Below are 16848 nucleotides of genomic sequence, written 5' to 3'. Positions count from 1 at the left end.
TCTACACACTATGTGTACCACCATGCCTGGCTACAGTTTGAATTTTTAATCTCAAATTCAGCCTGTATGTTTAGGTGTAAACATGGTCAGAGGGCAACAGACGGTAGTGGGCTCTCTTCTTCTCCATGTCGGTCCCAAGCATCAAACTCATACCCTCAGGCTTGGCAGCAAGCACCTTTACTTGATGAGCCATTATGAGAGCCCCCTTCTAGTTTGATTAGCAAAAATGGACAGCCTTGATGGTATCACTCTGGCTCACTGGAATCAAATTTGTTGCTTTTTGTGTTAGCATCTGTGTATGGGTGCACTGAGCATGTGCACACTAATATGGAGACCCAAAGTCAAAGCTGGGGCCTTCTTTGACTACTCTCATTCATATATATGGCATGCATGCTGGGATTACAGGCGGTGACTCGCCACCTGGAATTTATATGGGTTCTCGGAATATGAACTCCAGTCCTTATGCTTGGGTAACAAGCACTTTACCCCCTTCCCAGTTGCCTTTTCTTCCCCCCAAGACAGGGTTTCTCTGTATTGCTTTGGAGCCTGTCCTGGAACTCACTCTGTAGACCAAGTTGGCCTCGAACTCACAGAAATCCGCCTGCGTCTGCCTCACCAGTGCTGGGATAAAGGTGTGCACCACTACTGCCTGGCTCTTTTCTACCTTTTTAAAAGATAATTTGCTTTTATTTTAAATCCTGTGTCTCTGAGGCTCTGAGAGGTTATTCACTTGAGTGCAGCAATCCTTGAAGGTCAGAAGAGGGTCCTGGATCGCCTGGAGCTGGGGTTCCAGGCCATCAGTGAGCTGCTGGATATGCATGCTGGGAACTGGATCAGGGTTCTTTGCAAGAGCAGAAATGTTAACCACAGAACCATCTCTGTACCTACACAGTACACACCTTTCTTCTATTACTGAAACAGTTTTGCTATGTAGTCCAAATTAACTCCAGCACTCAATATAATCCTCTTGCCTCTGCTTCCTGAATGCTGGGTTTACAGGTGCTGACCACGCCTGGCTGCTTCATACCATCTTGTAGTGGTTCAAACAACTGGTTTTATGAAATTTTAAAAGTGTTCTGACCAACAAGAGGCCATTTACTGAAGCTGTGACTTCATCACATCTGTAGTTTGCTTGTGGATATCCTAGTTCGACAAAGACTGAAGCTAGTTTCTTCTCATATTGTCTCAAGTTTGAGTGTGTTGGTACATGCCTGTGATTCCAGCATTTGGGAGGCTGAGGCAGGAGGATTATAGTTTGAGGTCAGTCTCCAGAAAAGATGCCTTGGGTTGGAGGATAGCCTTTCCTCTTCCAGGAACTTAACACCCAATCACAATGGGGCCCCAGACCACCTGATGTGCAAATGTGTAGACTAAAACTACATTCCAGTCACTAAGTCTGGTCAAAACACATACATTTTCTGGTCTTGTCGTTTATGTAAGTCAGACCGCCAAGGCCGTGCTCCTCTCTCCTCAAAGGAGAAGTGTGCCACTAGCACAAGCCAAATTACAGAGAGCATGCACCTGCCACTTAGCACTCTCGATAAGTTCCCTGGGGAACAACCGCTGACAAACAGGAGGCCATACTATCTTAAAAGGCCTTTAGAGAATGACTTCTCAAACACAGCCCTTCCCAACAGCAGTAAGCCTGAGGAATGCTGCTCAGTGCATCCATCCCCTTGCTGTTGTTTAAGAAAACACCCCATTCAAAGGGTGCTGGCACATTGGATATCACCCCCATTTAAAGAGGAGTGGGGTTACGGGAAGGAGAAGTATATAATTAGCACATAATCCCTCTCAGTGAGGGAGCTGAGTACAAAGCCATGGGGAAAGGACAGGCTCTGCAGGCCATGCAATCAGTGCACACCAGAAATGCATTTCAACTTTTATTTGAAAACAACTTAAATTTTTAGACAAATGATTTTAGTATATAAATTTGATTTTGTTTTTATACAGAATATAAAGATTTCCCTCATTAATCTTCCATGTGAAGGAAATTACAGGCCAGAAGAAAGACACTCTGCACACAAAGTACACCACATATGTGTGGCACTGAAGACAAATGGTGTCGTGCACCTTTAATCCTGCGCAGAAATGAGGACCATGTGGTGACATCACACACTAACGGGAAGGAGAAATACTCTAGTCAGTCAGACTCAAGAAGCAAACATGACACAGAAACTGCAAATAAGACCAAGTCAGCAACTTTAGTTAGAACAGCGCAGGTCTATGGGGCTTGTGAGGCTATAGTGTGTACACAGACACAGCAAGGAAGAGCGAGTGAGAGAGGCTCAACGAGGGAGTTTTCACTAAAGCAAATGAACTTCTTGTCAACTGCCAAAAGAAAAGGAAATGAAAGGGAGGGAGCGTTGAGTGTTAGTATACCCAGGGCATGTTAGGCCAGTGTCTGTGCAGCATGCTACGTTAGTTACAACTTCTTCATTGGTGTGGATCAATTGTTAATGGTCTCGTGTTTGCCTCTTCTTTCCAAACTCAGGCATGTCTTATTTTAGATGGAGTATAGCTTTTATCTATTATTTCATCCTGTAAAAACATGTGAAGACAACGTTCATTCTGGGCCAGAGGATGACCAGCGACCCTGGGAATAAAAAATACAAATTTTAGTCCTGTGTTTATTAAAGATGGTGTAGGAGGGGTCAAAACAAACACATTTTAAGGTTAGGAAATATGTACGATTTGTAAGTTATTATTCCAAACTACCCCATAAAACTATAACAGTCTTTTCCTTTGGTCCATAAAGTGATTTAAAAAAGAGATTTATTTATTTATTATGTACACAGTGTTCTGCCCGCATGTATGTCTGCAGGCCAGAAGAGGGTACTAGATTTCACTACACATGGTTGTGAGCCACCATGTGGTTGCTGGGAATTGAACTCAGGACCTTTGCAAGAGCAGGCAGTGCTCTTAATCACTGAGCCATCTCTCCAGCCTCATAAAGTGATTTTAAAAGTATTTTAGAGGTGCTTTAGGCCAAGTCTGATGACCTGGGTTCAATCCCCAGAACCCCACATGGTAGAAGGGAAGAAATGACGCCGCAAATTACCTTTTAACCTTCACATATGCACTGAGATGGGAACACACAAACACACAAGTAAACATAACTCTTAAAACTTTGTAGTGTTTCTGAAACATGTATCCAATTAGTTTTTCAATTAGTTGGTACATGCCTAAGAAACTTGTATTTTATCATTACACATGAAATAGTTCACTGGAAAGATGCAGGACCCAAACCAGCATGCTACCCCATGCCTGTAATCCCAGTACATGGGAGGCTAAGCAAGGAGGCTCTTAGCTTGGGCAAATATAAGAAGATAAAGTAAAAATATGACAGGATATGTTTTAATTAGAAATACAGGAAACTCAATAGTAAACAAACACTAACAAACAAACAGAAATGTTCAGGTTTTTGCTTTTCTCTTTTTTCTGTCCTTTTCTCACCTCTAAGTTTTCCTCTGTAACTGGCAATCCAACCTGTATTCAGTGCAAGTTTAGCCTTGCCTTTTAAAAGAGAATGCTCACAAAAAGGGAGCTGCAGGAGTGTGGTGGTGAAAGCTTGTCATCTCATCATCTTGTGGAGAGTGCAAGGTCAGCCTGGGTTACATGGTGAGACCTGAGCTATACAGTGAGACCAGTGTGCTACAGTAGGTTAACTTCTGTTCACCACTCAGTTACCAAACCATCAGTTAAAATGGATGTGTGTGCTCACAGAGCAGCATCTGCTAAGACCTGGCTAATTATGACAGAACCACTGATACATAATCACAGTGGACAGTGGCATGCCTGCAGTCTCAGCTACTCAAAGAAGGCCTGGAGGACTGCCACAGCCCAGGTCAGGGACAACAATGAGCAGTGCCTGAGCATTGGTCTGTCCATCTGTTTGTCTGCCTCACTCCTTTCCCTCCTTCATCCTTCTCCCTGAAGCCCCAGCTGGGCTTGACCCTACAATACTTCTGCTCAGCTTCCCAAGTGCTGGGCCACATCTTTTAAAAGCAAGAGCCAGGCAGGTAGTGGTGGTGCAGGCCTTTAATCCCATCACTTAAAAGCAGACACAGGTGGATCTCTGAGTTTGAGGCCAGCCTGGTCTACAGAGCAAATTCCAGGATAGCCAGGGACACAGAGAGAAACCTTGTCTCAAATAAAACAAAAACAAAGAAACAAATAGAAAAGAATATTGGGTCAAGTTGGTGGTGCACTCATTTAATCCCAGCACTCGGGAGGCAGAGGCAGGCAGATCTCTCTGATTTCGAGGCCAGCCTGGTCTCCAGAGCGAGTGCCAGGATAGGCTCCAAAGCTACACAGAGAAACCCTGTCTCGAAAAACCAAAAAAAAAAAAAGAAAAAAATATTGGTTTGAGCTTATCAACAGTTGCTAAAAGACAAACAATCTTAAATTTTCTTACATTTTTCAAAAGAAAACATTTTGCCATGAAAAAAAATTTTGATGTATACTTTTACATAAAACATGCTGATAATATTGCTACTTGCAATCAAAAAAATGATTGCAAATGTATTGTACATTTTATTATTCACATGAGAACATACCTTAAATCAAAATCACGAGTAAAACTATTTTCTGAATGATGCAATTTTAAATGTAATTTGCATAAATTATCCAAGAACAACAAATATAAAACACAGGTCAACACAAAATCCCTCACTTCAACCACTCCAGAGTGTCAGCATTTGCCACATGGTGTTCAACTTGGAGATACTTGTGCTTGGTTTAAATAGTACAAAGTCAACAAAGTCAGGAAATGGCCAGAAGCAAAGTCAGTGAGCACAGATCTAACAACAAGTAGTTGAAGAGACAGCTCAGCAGTCAAGAGCATTGACTGCTCTTGTAGAAGACCTGGGTTCCATTCCCAGTATGCATGGGAAACAGACACACATGCAGGCAAAGCATCCAAACACACAAAACACCAAATAGATAAGTAAGTAAGTAAATAAATAGCAGCTAGTTGTCATGGAATGTCTCAAAATGCTGCTGTCACCGTTCCCTGGGGATGGCAAGTACTTACTTGTTTATAAACTGTTCCAGCCCTTGCTTCCTTTCCTCGATGAAATTGTCGTCAAATATTCCATCGTCTCCTCTAAAAGGAAGCTGCCTCAAAAACGCCTTCCCAGGGAGTGGGGGAACTACAACCTGAAACAATACCAGCACAGTGAATCCTTGCTGATGACAGCCCAGGGCATTCTTAGTGAGAGGAGGGGAGAAAGCCAAACCCACAAGCTGTCTTCTGACCTCCACACATGCAGTGTGGCACTCACGGACTGTCTGTCTGTCTGTCTCTCTCTCTCTCACACACACACACACCCTCTCCCTCTTTCTCTCTCTGAATAAATAAAATAAAAAGGAAATTTTATGAGGCTGGGAGATGGATCAGCAGTTAGGAGCACTGGCTATTCTTCTAGAGGACCCAGGTTCAAGTCTCAGTACCCACATGGCAGCTCAAACTGCCTGTAACACCAGTTCCAGGTGATTTGACATCCATAGCAAAACACCAATGCATAATTTTTTTTAAAGGAAAATTTATAAACGGTGGTGGTGGTGGTGGTGGTGGTGGTGGTGGTGGTGGTGGTGGTGGTGGTGGTGCATGCTTTTAATCCCAGCCCTTGGAGATGCAGGCAGATCTCACTGAGTTCCAGGCCAGCCAGGGCTACATGAGACCCTGCAGCAACAACAACCAAGTATGAAACACAGCGTGGAGACACAACTGAAAAGAAACACACAGAAGGCTGAGAAGGCAGCTCAGTGCTGGAGTTCTTGCCAGTAGGAGCGAGGCCCAGGTTCCTATGGACACCCTGCAGGACAGTTCTTTTCTTCATCATGAGCTCCAGAGACTGAACTGAGGTCACCAGGCAAGTGTCTTTTCCCCAGTCAGCTCATCAACATAGATCCAATGTATGAAAAGATTTTATTAGAATTCCTTTCCTTTTGTCTTTTTAGGGCAGGGACTCATGTAGCCCAGGATGGCCTCAAATTCATTATGTAGCTAAGGACCTTTCTGCTTCTGAGCCTCCTAGGCTGGGATTACCATGTGTGCCGCCATGTTGGGTCTGTGTAGCACTGGGAACTGGACTAACTCGGGTCTTTGTACAGCCTAGGCAAACACTCTACTGACAGTGACACGTCTGCAGATAATTACAATTCTTATCAATTTACAGCCAGGAGTAGCAGGGCACATCCATAATTTTAATATGTAGAGGCAGGAGGAAAAGATAGGGTTATCTTTCAGTTATACATAGTGAGCTTGAGGCTACATGAGTCCCTGACTGGAACAAACAAACACTTCTTACGTTCAAATCTGTGAATCCAAGAACATGCTTGTGCATGTGGGGAAAAAGGAGTATAATGTTGAAAGTTAAGTATGTTAAGACAAAAGCTAAAGAATCAAGCCATAATGACAAACACAGGTACTGAATGTCACTTAGTTTCTAGCTTAGGCCTTACATAAAAATACAAATACATAGAATAACCCATGTGTACTGCTCTTAAAATGATGAGAGTAAAATTTTCAGAGTCTAGATTCCCAAGATGCTTAGGTAGTCCCAAAGGTACAAAGGAAAACCACCCACAGAGGCTGCAGTGCAGATACACATGCAAAAGAAACTTAGGGTTGTTCTGTTTTTTACACTTCAGAAAGAACGCTATAAGAAAAAGGCAACCTAGTTAAACAGGCAAAGGATCTCTGTAATCATTTCTCCAAAGAACATACACAACTAGCCAATAAGTAAATGAAAAGGTCAGCAGTAGTATCAGCCAGTGAAAAGCAAAAACACAATGATATCACTCCATATGTGATAAACCAAGAATAAGAATAGCAATGGAGAGCTGCAGAATGCTCACAGTGCTGGCTACAGCTGCACTGGTCCAATGGTGCACATGTACGCCTCACACAGGAGGATGACTGAAGATGATCGCTTGTACTTGGGAGTTCAAAGGCCAACTGGGGCTACAAGGTGAGCTGGAGGCTAGTCTGAGCTCCATAGACTGCTTTCAAAGAGAGTGGGGGTACAGTTATGGGCTGGCAAGATGGATCAGGAGGTAAAGGCACTTGCTGCCAAGGCTGATGATCTGAGTTCAGTGCCCAGTGCCTACACTGGGAAAGGAGAGCTCACTCCTGCAAGCTGTCCTGTGACCTCTGTGGCACTCATGACAGCACATGTGTAAATACACACCCAAATGTAGTAAAAAATGTAGTTATGCAAATCACCAACATGATCCTAGGTGTTTATTCAAGAACGGTAAGCTTACTATCAAATGATGAACTGATAGGGATAGGGTCTATTTTTGTGGAAGGGCACTCTTTTAACATGTGAGGCCTCTGGGCTCCATTCCTAGGGCAGCAAATGAAAAATAATCAATGGGGACTGGAAAGATGGTTCACTGGCTAAGAGCACTGGCTGATCTTCCAGAGGTCCTGAGTTCAATTCCCAGCAACCACATGGTGGCTAAGAACCATCTATAATGAGATCTGGTGCCCTCTTCTGGTGTGCAGATACACATGGAAGCAGAATGTTGTATACATAATAAATAAAAATCTTTGAAAAAATCTTAAAAAACAAAACAAAAACAAAAACATAGGTCAAGCCAGGCATAGTAGTGCATGCCTTTAATCCCAGCACTTGGGAGGCAGAGAAAGGTGGATCTCTGTGAATTCGAAGACAGCCTGATACACAGAGTTAGTTCCAGGCTGCATAGAGAGACCCAGTCTTGAAAAAAAAACCAAAACCAAAAGCCAAAACAAAACAACCCCATAGGCTAGCTAGCCTTTAAACTGCACAACACTCTGCTAGTCCATACTCACAGATACAGCAATACAATATTTACGGCTTCTCAGGTGTGGGAGAACAAACTAAGACCCTGTGCATGAGTGTGTGTCACTGAGCTATACTCTGGCCCCTAAACTGCTACATCCTTAATATGTTCTTGGTACCCAGGAGAACAAACACATGCTCAATATATCACGAGCCACTGGGAGCTATTGTCAGGCTTTCTAACTCTAAAGCCCATTTGTCTGTCTGCTTTGTGTACGCAGACCTCCAGTTGAGTTACAGTCTATGACTAAGTTAGGAGAGAGTGCACTACTTCTTTAAGGCCAGGTCTCTACCTCCTCTCCACCATCACAAGTTGTCTTCTAGAACGTGAGAGCATTAAAAGGAATCAGTTTATTCAGAGCTGCATCTGTAACTCCCAGAAGAAGCAGGCTCGATCAGTCTGCCGATGTACACTGCACCCCAGGCACATCCCTGCGCTCACCTCTGCTTCCAACCCCCCTCTCCCAGTTAAGGGTTTCTCCTTTACTTCCATTTTTATTTCCCTGAGCTTCAAAAAGTAACACAACCTTTCATTTACTTCAGTAACTTCCTGCTACATTCTAGTAACAAAATAACCTCAAAATTGTCTTCTAAGAGAAGACCATCCTTAGCAAGATAGACAATGGTGTCTGTCAAAGCACAGGCAGCAGTGCACCAGTGGGCCACAGTCACCATTTAAAATCTGGGCTGGGGACGTAGCTCAGTTGTAGTGTATTCCCCTCATATGCACCTGTCCTGCTTGGTCCCCCCAACAGCACATGTAACTAGGTGTGACAGCATGCGGCTGTATTCTAGCATTCAGGAGGTAAGAGACAGGAATCAAGAGGTCAGTGTCATCCTTAGCTACACAGAAGCCATTCTAGGTTACAGGATGCTCTGTTTCAAAAAATAAACAAATACCTGATCTGGGGGCCAGGGTGTAGCATGAGAACTTGAGTTCAGATTCCTAGTATCCATATTAAACTCAGGAGTGCCAGTGCCTACAACCCCAGAACTTGGGGATGGAGGAAGTAGACCTAGGGGCGGGCTTACCAGCCAGCCAGCCTAGCTAAAACGCCAGTGAGGTTCAGTGAGAGACAGTGCCTCAAAGGTCAGGTGCAGGGTGATTCGATAGTGGAAAGCATGGAAAGTCGACCTCTGTGTGCCTTCGTAAGCACACACCTGTACATTAGTCCTGATACCCACTGCCAAGCTTATCTGAATACTGATGTAACATACCTAGGATCAACATTTCATGAAATTTCTACATACATGTGGGATAATAAAAATGCTGACTATGAGTCAAACAAAACTGGAAAATATACTAACATTGAAGAAGAGGAAGAAGGAACAGCAAATTGCGCTGTTGAGCACAGAAGGGAAAGAGCTCTGAGACAAAGTGGACGACTATTCCTCTACTCTCCTTTACAAGTTGAGATAGGCCCATTTACACTAAGTCCTATACTGGCTTTCACCCACTTTAAGATACATTCTGGAGATCTTCAGTTAGAACTGGCATGTTTTGCTTTAAAGTTACATTGTAAGTCAAAGAACTGCTACATTATAAACAATTCTTACCTTGCTCTCTCTTTCTAGTTCACTTCGAAGCCATTCAAAATCACTGTATCTTCTTCTAACAGTAGATTCCTTCAGCTTGAAGATAGGAAGATTTGTCTGAAAAGAGAACAGTCACTCCTAAGTTTAAGCACATTAAGGCATTTCATTTCTGAAAGGGTGGAAGATGTCCGCCACATTGGTAACATGACAAACAATAAATTCACAGATTTGTAAGGTAAGAAGCACACTACCACCAAGCTGTCTCCAGCCCTCCCTTCCAAGCTAATTTTGAGACCAGATACACTAAGTTCCCAGGCTAAGCCCTGACTACCACTCACTGTAGTCAAGTAGGCCTTGAACTTGCTATCATCCTGCCCTGGCCAGGCATTAACTCTTCTTTTCTCTACAGTGCTGGGAATGAACCCACAGCTTTGCACACTAGGCAGAGCCACATCTCCAGTCTAAAAATACAGCCTTCTTTTTTATTCTCCTTTGAAATTCATGTATCTTACGTGTATAAGAATGTTTGGTGAGTGAGGTAACCCAGTCACAAAAAGACAAACACATGGTATGTACTCACTCATATATGAATTTTAGACATAGAGCAAAGGATTACCGGCCTATAATCCTCTTCACCAAAGATACTAGGAAACATGAAGGACTCCAAGGGATAAATGGTCCCCAGGAATGGAAGTGGCATGAACTCCTGAACTAATTGGGAGCATGAGGGTAGGGGGGAGGGAGCTGCTAAAATTAGAGCAAGAGAAGAGGAGTAGAGGAGAGGAAATGGAGGGGCAGAATATTGAGTTGGGGAAAGAATAGAGGAGAGAGAGCAGGATGAGAGGTACTATATCAGAGGGAGCCACTATAGGTCCGAAAAGAGATCTGGAACCAGGGAGATCTCCAGAGACCTACAAGAATGACACCATCTGACAATCCAGGCAATGGTGGAGAGGATAACCTAAAAACCCTTCCCCAAAAATGAGATTGATGACTTCTCTTTATGCCATCCTAGAGCCCTCATCCAGTGGCTGATGAAAGCAGAGACAGACATCCACAGATATACAATGAGCTGAAATCTGGAATTTAGTTGAAGAGAGGGAGGAATGAAGAGTGAAGGGGTCTGTACCAGATTGGAGAAACCCACAGGAACAATTGGCCTGAACAAGGGAGAGCACATCGACCCCAGATGCTGTCGGGGAGGCCAGTACAAGACTGATCCAGACCCCTGAACATGGATGTCAATAAGGAGGCCTCTGCACTCCAGGGAGCCTCTGGTGGTGGATTAGTATTTTTCCCTGGTGCAAGAAGGGACTTTGAGAGCCCATCCCACGTGAAGGGTTACACTCTGGCCCTGGACACATGGGGAAGGGCCCAGGACCAGCACAGGAAGATTTGGTGGACTTTGCAGAGCCCCCGTTGAGGGCCCTACCCTGCCTGGGGAGTGGTGGGTGGATGGGGTGGGGGGGGGCTGGGGGTGGGGGAGGAGGGATGGGGGAGGGAAGAGAGAGGGAGAAGGGACTCACATGTGAAACAAGCTTGTTCCCTAACTAGAACTAATAAATAAATTAAAAAAAAAAAGAGTGTTTGGTTGTGCATGTGGAAGAACAACACTTTGAGCTAGTTCTTTCCTTCTACCTCATTTGATGTAGAGTCTATTGTTTTAGCGACTAAGCTGGCTGTCTATTCCTGACTATCTGTCTGCAAGTTCTGACTAATTCTTATGGCTCCACCAGGCCTGCCACAATGTCATCCAGCTTTTAGCATGGGTTCTAGAGGATTGAATTCATGTCCTCAGGCTTGCATGGCAAGCACTTTTATTTGCTGATCCATCTCCCTGAACCTTAAATATTATCTTTAATTGGTTTCTTTAAAAATGCCAAAAAACGTCCAGGAAAAGTGTTACGATTTCTTTACTTATCAGTACTAGAGAATTAAGAGCCAAACAACAAAGCCAAGTAACCCACCTAACATAAAAAGACAACTAAGGGGGCTGGAGAGATGGTTCAGCAGTTAAGAGCAAGTACTACTCTAGTAGAGGACTCAAGTTTAGTTCCCTGCACCCATTTTTCTGGGTGGATCACAACCACCAGTACCTGGGCTCCAAGAGATCCAGTATCTTTCCTCTGGCCTCTGTGGGCACATACCCATATTCACACACATCTTGAAAAAAGGCAATTAAGAAGGGCTGTAGCTCAACAGTAGAGTATGTTCACCTATGTGAAGTTAAAATTAAGTTATAGAGGGTAAACTAGGCTTACAGAGCCAGATTTTTACAGGAAGAGAGCATATTTAAGAACTGAGAGCATAACTGGGCATGCTGTCAAGTGCCTTTAATCCCAGTACTTTGGAGGTAAGTTCAAAGCCGGCCTGATCACAGTAAATTCCAGGATAGCTAGGGCTACATGGAGAAATCCTGTCTCAAAGCAAAACAAAAACAAAAAGAACATGATGCCTAGCAAGCTGAGGTAGTTCTAATGCAACACAATTTCTAGACTGCAAAGACTATTTGTTGCTATTTCTAACCCACTTGGGGGGGGGATTGGATGTGTGTGTGGGGTAAGACAAGGCCCCTCTCTATAACTGACTATCACAGAACTATGAGAAAACTGGTATTGACCACACAGATAACTGCCTGTCTCCGCCTTCCAAAACATTGGGATTAAAGGTGTTTGCCACCATGCCCGATCTAGCTTTTCTTTCTTGGGTGACAAGAGGGTCTTAGGCAGGTAAAGGTGCACTTTCTACCAAGCCCAAATTCAATTCCTGGAACTCACACAGCAGAGGTGAGAACTAACTACTGAAAGCTGTCCTCTGACTTCCACATGGGTATTGGGCTCATCATGTATGCACACAGAAATACATAGATGTTAAAAACAAACAGGAACTGGCTGGGGTGCATTTCAGTAGTAGGGCCCTTAACTGAAAAGCTAAGGCTCTGGGTTCAGTTCAAGCACTAGTAGAGGGAAAAAAAAAAAGCTACAAAATCCATTAAAATGATTTATGATTAAAAAAAAAAAAACATTAACAGCACCTTTAATCGGGAGGCAGAGGCAGGCGGATCTCTGTGAGTTCAAGGCCAGCCTGGTCTCCAGAACGAGTGCCAGGATAGGCTCCAAAGCTACACAGAGAAACCCCTGTCTCGAACAACAACAACAACAAAAACAAAAACATTAACAGAACAAAAATATTTTTAATATGCATGTAAGAATTAAAATCCTTGTACTCAGGAGGCAAAGCAGGATGTCAAGTGCAAGGCCAGCCTAGGATCCACAGAGATGCCTGTCACAAAGTCTGTAGAGTTCAGAAATGATTTAATATACTAAATGGCAAGCTCTATCAAAATTCCACTTAATATTACCCACTCTCTTGGGTGAATTTTGTTCTTAATTCAGTATTTGCACTTGGGGAACTGTAAACTTGAAAAAAAAAATTAAGAGGCACCTGGAGGAAAGCCTCCCCTCTTTGGATATCAAGGCATCATGTTGTAGCATCCACTGCTAAGAAAACGCTCCTTGTCTGCTAACCTTAATGCCACCAGTAAATAAGCTGTCACTCAGCAGAAGAAAGGCTTTCTATTCAGGACCTTAAGTTCATTCTGTAGTGGTGTCAATTTTTCCAGTGTATTAACTTCTACGTTGTATAACTTAAGAGCGTGGAGCCTTCTACAGATGCTATTGGGCATAACAGTGTATAGGTTTCAAGCATGAAACCTAATCTCACAAGAGGTTTAAAAGCACTTGAGTTTTCTTTCCCAGGTAACCACAACATTTGTTCATTGTATTTCTGACTAGGAGCAAAACTGCGCCTAACAAGACTCTTCCTATACTAAAGTCAAACTAGTGTTTAGAGTAGAGGCTAGCTACACAGAGGGGCATTCTCATTCCTCAGAAGGAAAAACGCAGGTCCCCTGGAGAGCAGGACGATAATTCCCAAAAGAAAGCACTGGATTATTTCTCTCTAATTTCACCCATTGGCTTTTTAACCAGGTTCACCCTTCCGCATTAAAATATTAAGTCTTTGTAAGTGTCTAAAGACAGAAAGGTCTTTACTGAGCTAAGCGCTTTCTGCAGGTGAGATTTTACATTCTGAACACCCTCCTCTCAAATTACTTTACAAAAGGGATTAACTGCTCTCTTTATTCAGTATGTTAAGATCAAGCCTGTGAAAAGAGGTCCCCAAGAATTTTCATACTTCTGGGTACGGAAGTCTGTAAAGTTAATCTCTGAAACAACATATCAAGCTTACAGGTACAATGTTGAGGGAAGAGTGCCAACTCAGCTCATTTTCCCTTCCATTTTCCCTTTTGAACTTTTGACACAATCATGATTATATCTGAGTCTCTCTAATTGAGTGAGGAAGGAGGGGAAAGGCTCCTCCCTTCTATATTAGCTAGTAGTTTATATATTTAGAAATGATCTTTTAGGTTTACTCAGCTGGCTATAATTCTCTTGTACAAGTGCTACTCTGGAGTTCTGACAAACTTGGCAGGAACTCTGGGCTAGGATGCAGTCGGTGATAGGAGAGTACTTGACCAGTATGTATAAGACCCCTCTAGCACTCTTAAAATCCAACAACTGAATTCTTATTTTCCCCCTACATTTAGAATACTGAGCTTGAGTAAGATGCCTGTCAAAGTTTCTCCTAATCAACTGTGGTGACATCTAGTAATTCCAGAATTAGAGGGGCCAGGGATCAGATATTCAAAGTCAGCCTCAGCAACACAAGAAGTTTTAGGTCAGCCTGTGCTACGTGTCTCAAAAATAAAGTTTTCCTGGGGCTAGTCAGATGGCTCAACATTTGGCAGCACTGGCTACTCTTCCAAAGAACCTAGAGTTGGTCCCCAGAACCCACAGCATTCTGTAACTCCAGAGGACCAAGAGTCCTCTTCTGAACTCTGTGGACAAAAGGCCTACACGTGGTACATATACGCACATGTATGCACCCCCCCACACACACACACACAGAGGCAAAACAATCATACACATAAATCTAGAAAACAAGTTGCCTTGATCATTGTAAGATCCACTTTAACTCCATCATGACTAGTTCCCTAGTCCTGACTAGTTCGGTGGGGATGCTAATGCTTTCTGAGGCCCCACCCTACTTCAGTGCTCAAAGGGCACTTGGTTCACATTAAAGTAGTCTCTTTCATGCCAGGTTTCTCCAATGCAACTAACTTTGTCTCCTTCCCGGTTCTTCTCTCTCCCCCCAACCTCCACCTTTCTTTCTGAGCATGGGCTTCAGTCCAGGGCTATACGTAGGTGAGAATTAAACCACCCACTGCTCACACAGTCCTTTCTTTTCCTCTTTCAAGATAGCATCTTTTCCCCATCCTCTAAAACCTGTTCTTTTCAGACGAGGAGAGCAAGGAAAGAGATACCTTGATAGAGGAAGCCAAGCCATTATGGGCTTAACAGGAAACCTTTCACTAGGGAAATTCCCAGGAATCCACAAAGATGACCCCAACTAAGAATCTAAGCAATAGTGGAGAGGCTACATTAAATGCCCTTCCTCTATAATGAGAATGATGACTACCTTAATTGACATCCTAGAGCCTTCACCCAATAGCTGATAGAAGCAGAAGCAGAGATATACAGATAAACACCGAGCTAAACTCCTGGAATACAGTTACAGAGAGAGAGGAGTGATGAGCAAAGGGGAAACCCACAGAAACAGCTGACGGGAGCAAGTGGGAGCTCATGGACTCCAGACTGACAGCTGGGGAACCTGAATAAGACCAAACTAGGCCTTCTGAATGTGGGTGTCCGTTGGGGGGCTTAGGCAGTCTTTAGGGCCTCTGGTAGTGGAACCAGTATTTATCCTTAGTGCACAAATGGGCTTTGGGAGCCCATTCCCTGTAGAGGGACACTCTCTCTGCCTAGATACACAGGGGAGGGCCTAGGTCCTTCCCCAAATGGTGTGACAGACTTCAACAATCCCCCATGGGAGGCCTCACCCTCTCTGAGGAGTGGGGAGGTGGGATGGGGAGATGGTAGGGGGAATGGGAGGATGGGAGGGAGAGGGAACTGAGATTGGTATGTAAAATAAGATTGTTTTTATTTTATAAATTTAAAAATTAAAAATTAAAACCTGTTCTTTATATCGTTCAAGACTTAACAAAACTATCAGAGGACAAAATGACTTCTGCTTATTGGTACTTAGAACTGAACACAGGCCCTTGGCATGCTAAACATACATTTCACTAATTAGTTATACCACCATATCCATGTGCCTGATTCTAACCACTAAGACAGAGACTAGTTTCTACTGCAGAAAGGGGCATTCCCTGCCAGACACTATGTGAATAAACATTGTGTTTTATGTTCACAATCTGTTGATTCAGCATATGGCACATGAAGAGGTCTTAGAGTCGAGTTGGCAGAAAGAAGGAATGTGTCTGTCTCTGGCCTAGAAGAAATTTGCAAGTTGAAAACTGAATTCTTCTTAGTTCATGAAAAAGATGGACTAGATTACAAAACCATGGAACACAGAGAAAAACCAGGAAAGAAAGTAGGGCATGATGGTGCATGCCCACAGTCCCAGTGTGTGGGAAGGAGAGGCAGCAGAATCAACAGTTCAAGGTGATCCTTGGATACACAGCAAGTTTGAGACCAGTCTGGGCTACATACGACCGGTCTCAAGAAAACTAGAAAAGAACAACAAAAGCCAGAAGTGAATTGTGCAGCACTGTCTTTTGCTGTTAATGTACTTTAAACAGCACCAGAAACAAAACAGTGACAATGGTAGGAAAGATCTATGAGCTCTTTACTTTTAATCTGCAGAGAGAGAGAGAGAGAGAGAGAGAGAGAGAGAGAGAGAGAGAGAGAGAGAGCCTTTTTTCCACAAAAACTGTATTATTAATCACATGGATAAGATCATCGGGACTCTGAATGGGCAGTGGCAGGACAAATTTTTGAAACCACAGTACAGAGAGAGATCTAAAACAAGCACTCCCTTCAAGTCCAAGCACAGTAAGCTGCCCATTACTGCCCTAACACACTTACACAGGCTGACCTACTGAAGTCAGCAGCTCACACACACCCTATATGTAATCTGATTATCACTGATACCAAGCAGAAAACCCAGCTTTAAAATGCTATCAGCTGAATATAGCTTAACAATAGATAGCAGGAAAATGTTTACCAGGTGTTTCTAGTATTTCTTCAGACAGTGTCACGTGTACATTTGAAAAAGACTGGAACAACATCAAACGTACACTCGAGAGCCCACATGCTATTCAGCCACCCCTAAGAGATGTAAGTGGATGCCCCACTCCAGGCTCTCATTCAGCAGTTGCATCTAGAGATAAAGGCTAAGCTCAAGTGCTGAGCTATCACCTCTCCCTCCGGTACTCTTGGTGCTTGTTTTACCGAATCTGGAACACCATGAATAACCAGAGATATGGTTTATAACCTAGATGAACTCATAAATATGGCTTAAGAGAAGTCACTTAAGTGAAGAATAAGCTTTTAGT

The 16848-nt window shown here is 43.4% G+C and overlaps 1 protein-coding gene across 1 annotated transcript in view; it reads right to left on the bottom strand.

Annotated features, from left to right (window-relative positions):
* Window positions 1-2029: 2029 nt before the first annotated feature.
* Snx3 (sorting nexin 3) overlaps window positions 2030-16848 on the bottom strand; it is a 31575-nt gene continuing 16756 nt past the window's right edge. Inside the window, exons 2-4 of the mRNA XM_027402234.2 lie at window positions 9393-9488; window positions 5036-5160; window positions 2030-2596 (exon numbers count right to left, since the gene is read on the bottom strand). Of these exons, the coding sequence (XP_027258035.1) occupies window positions 2491-2596; window positions 5036-5160; window positions 9393-9488 (327 nt within the window). The 3' untranslated portion in view covers window positions 2030-2490. The remainder of the gene's footprint in view (window positions 2597-5035; window positions 5161-9392; window positions 9489-16848) is intronic.

Source organism: Cricetulus griseus, chromosome 2 (assembly GCF_003668045.3).
Source record: "Cricetulus griseus strain 17A/GY chromosome 2, alternate assembly CriGri-PICRH-1.0, whole genome shotgun sequence".
In the NCBI taxonomy this organism is placed as follows: domain Eukaryota; kingdom Metazoa; phylum Chordata; class Mammalia; order Rodentia; family Cricetidae; genus Cricetulus; species Cricetulus griseus.
The sequence above is the reverse complement of the archived record's forward strand: the minus strand, read 5'-3'. Positions and strand labels throughout refer to the sequence as shown.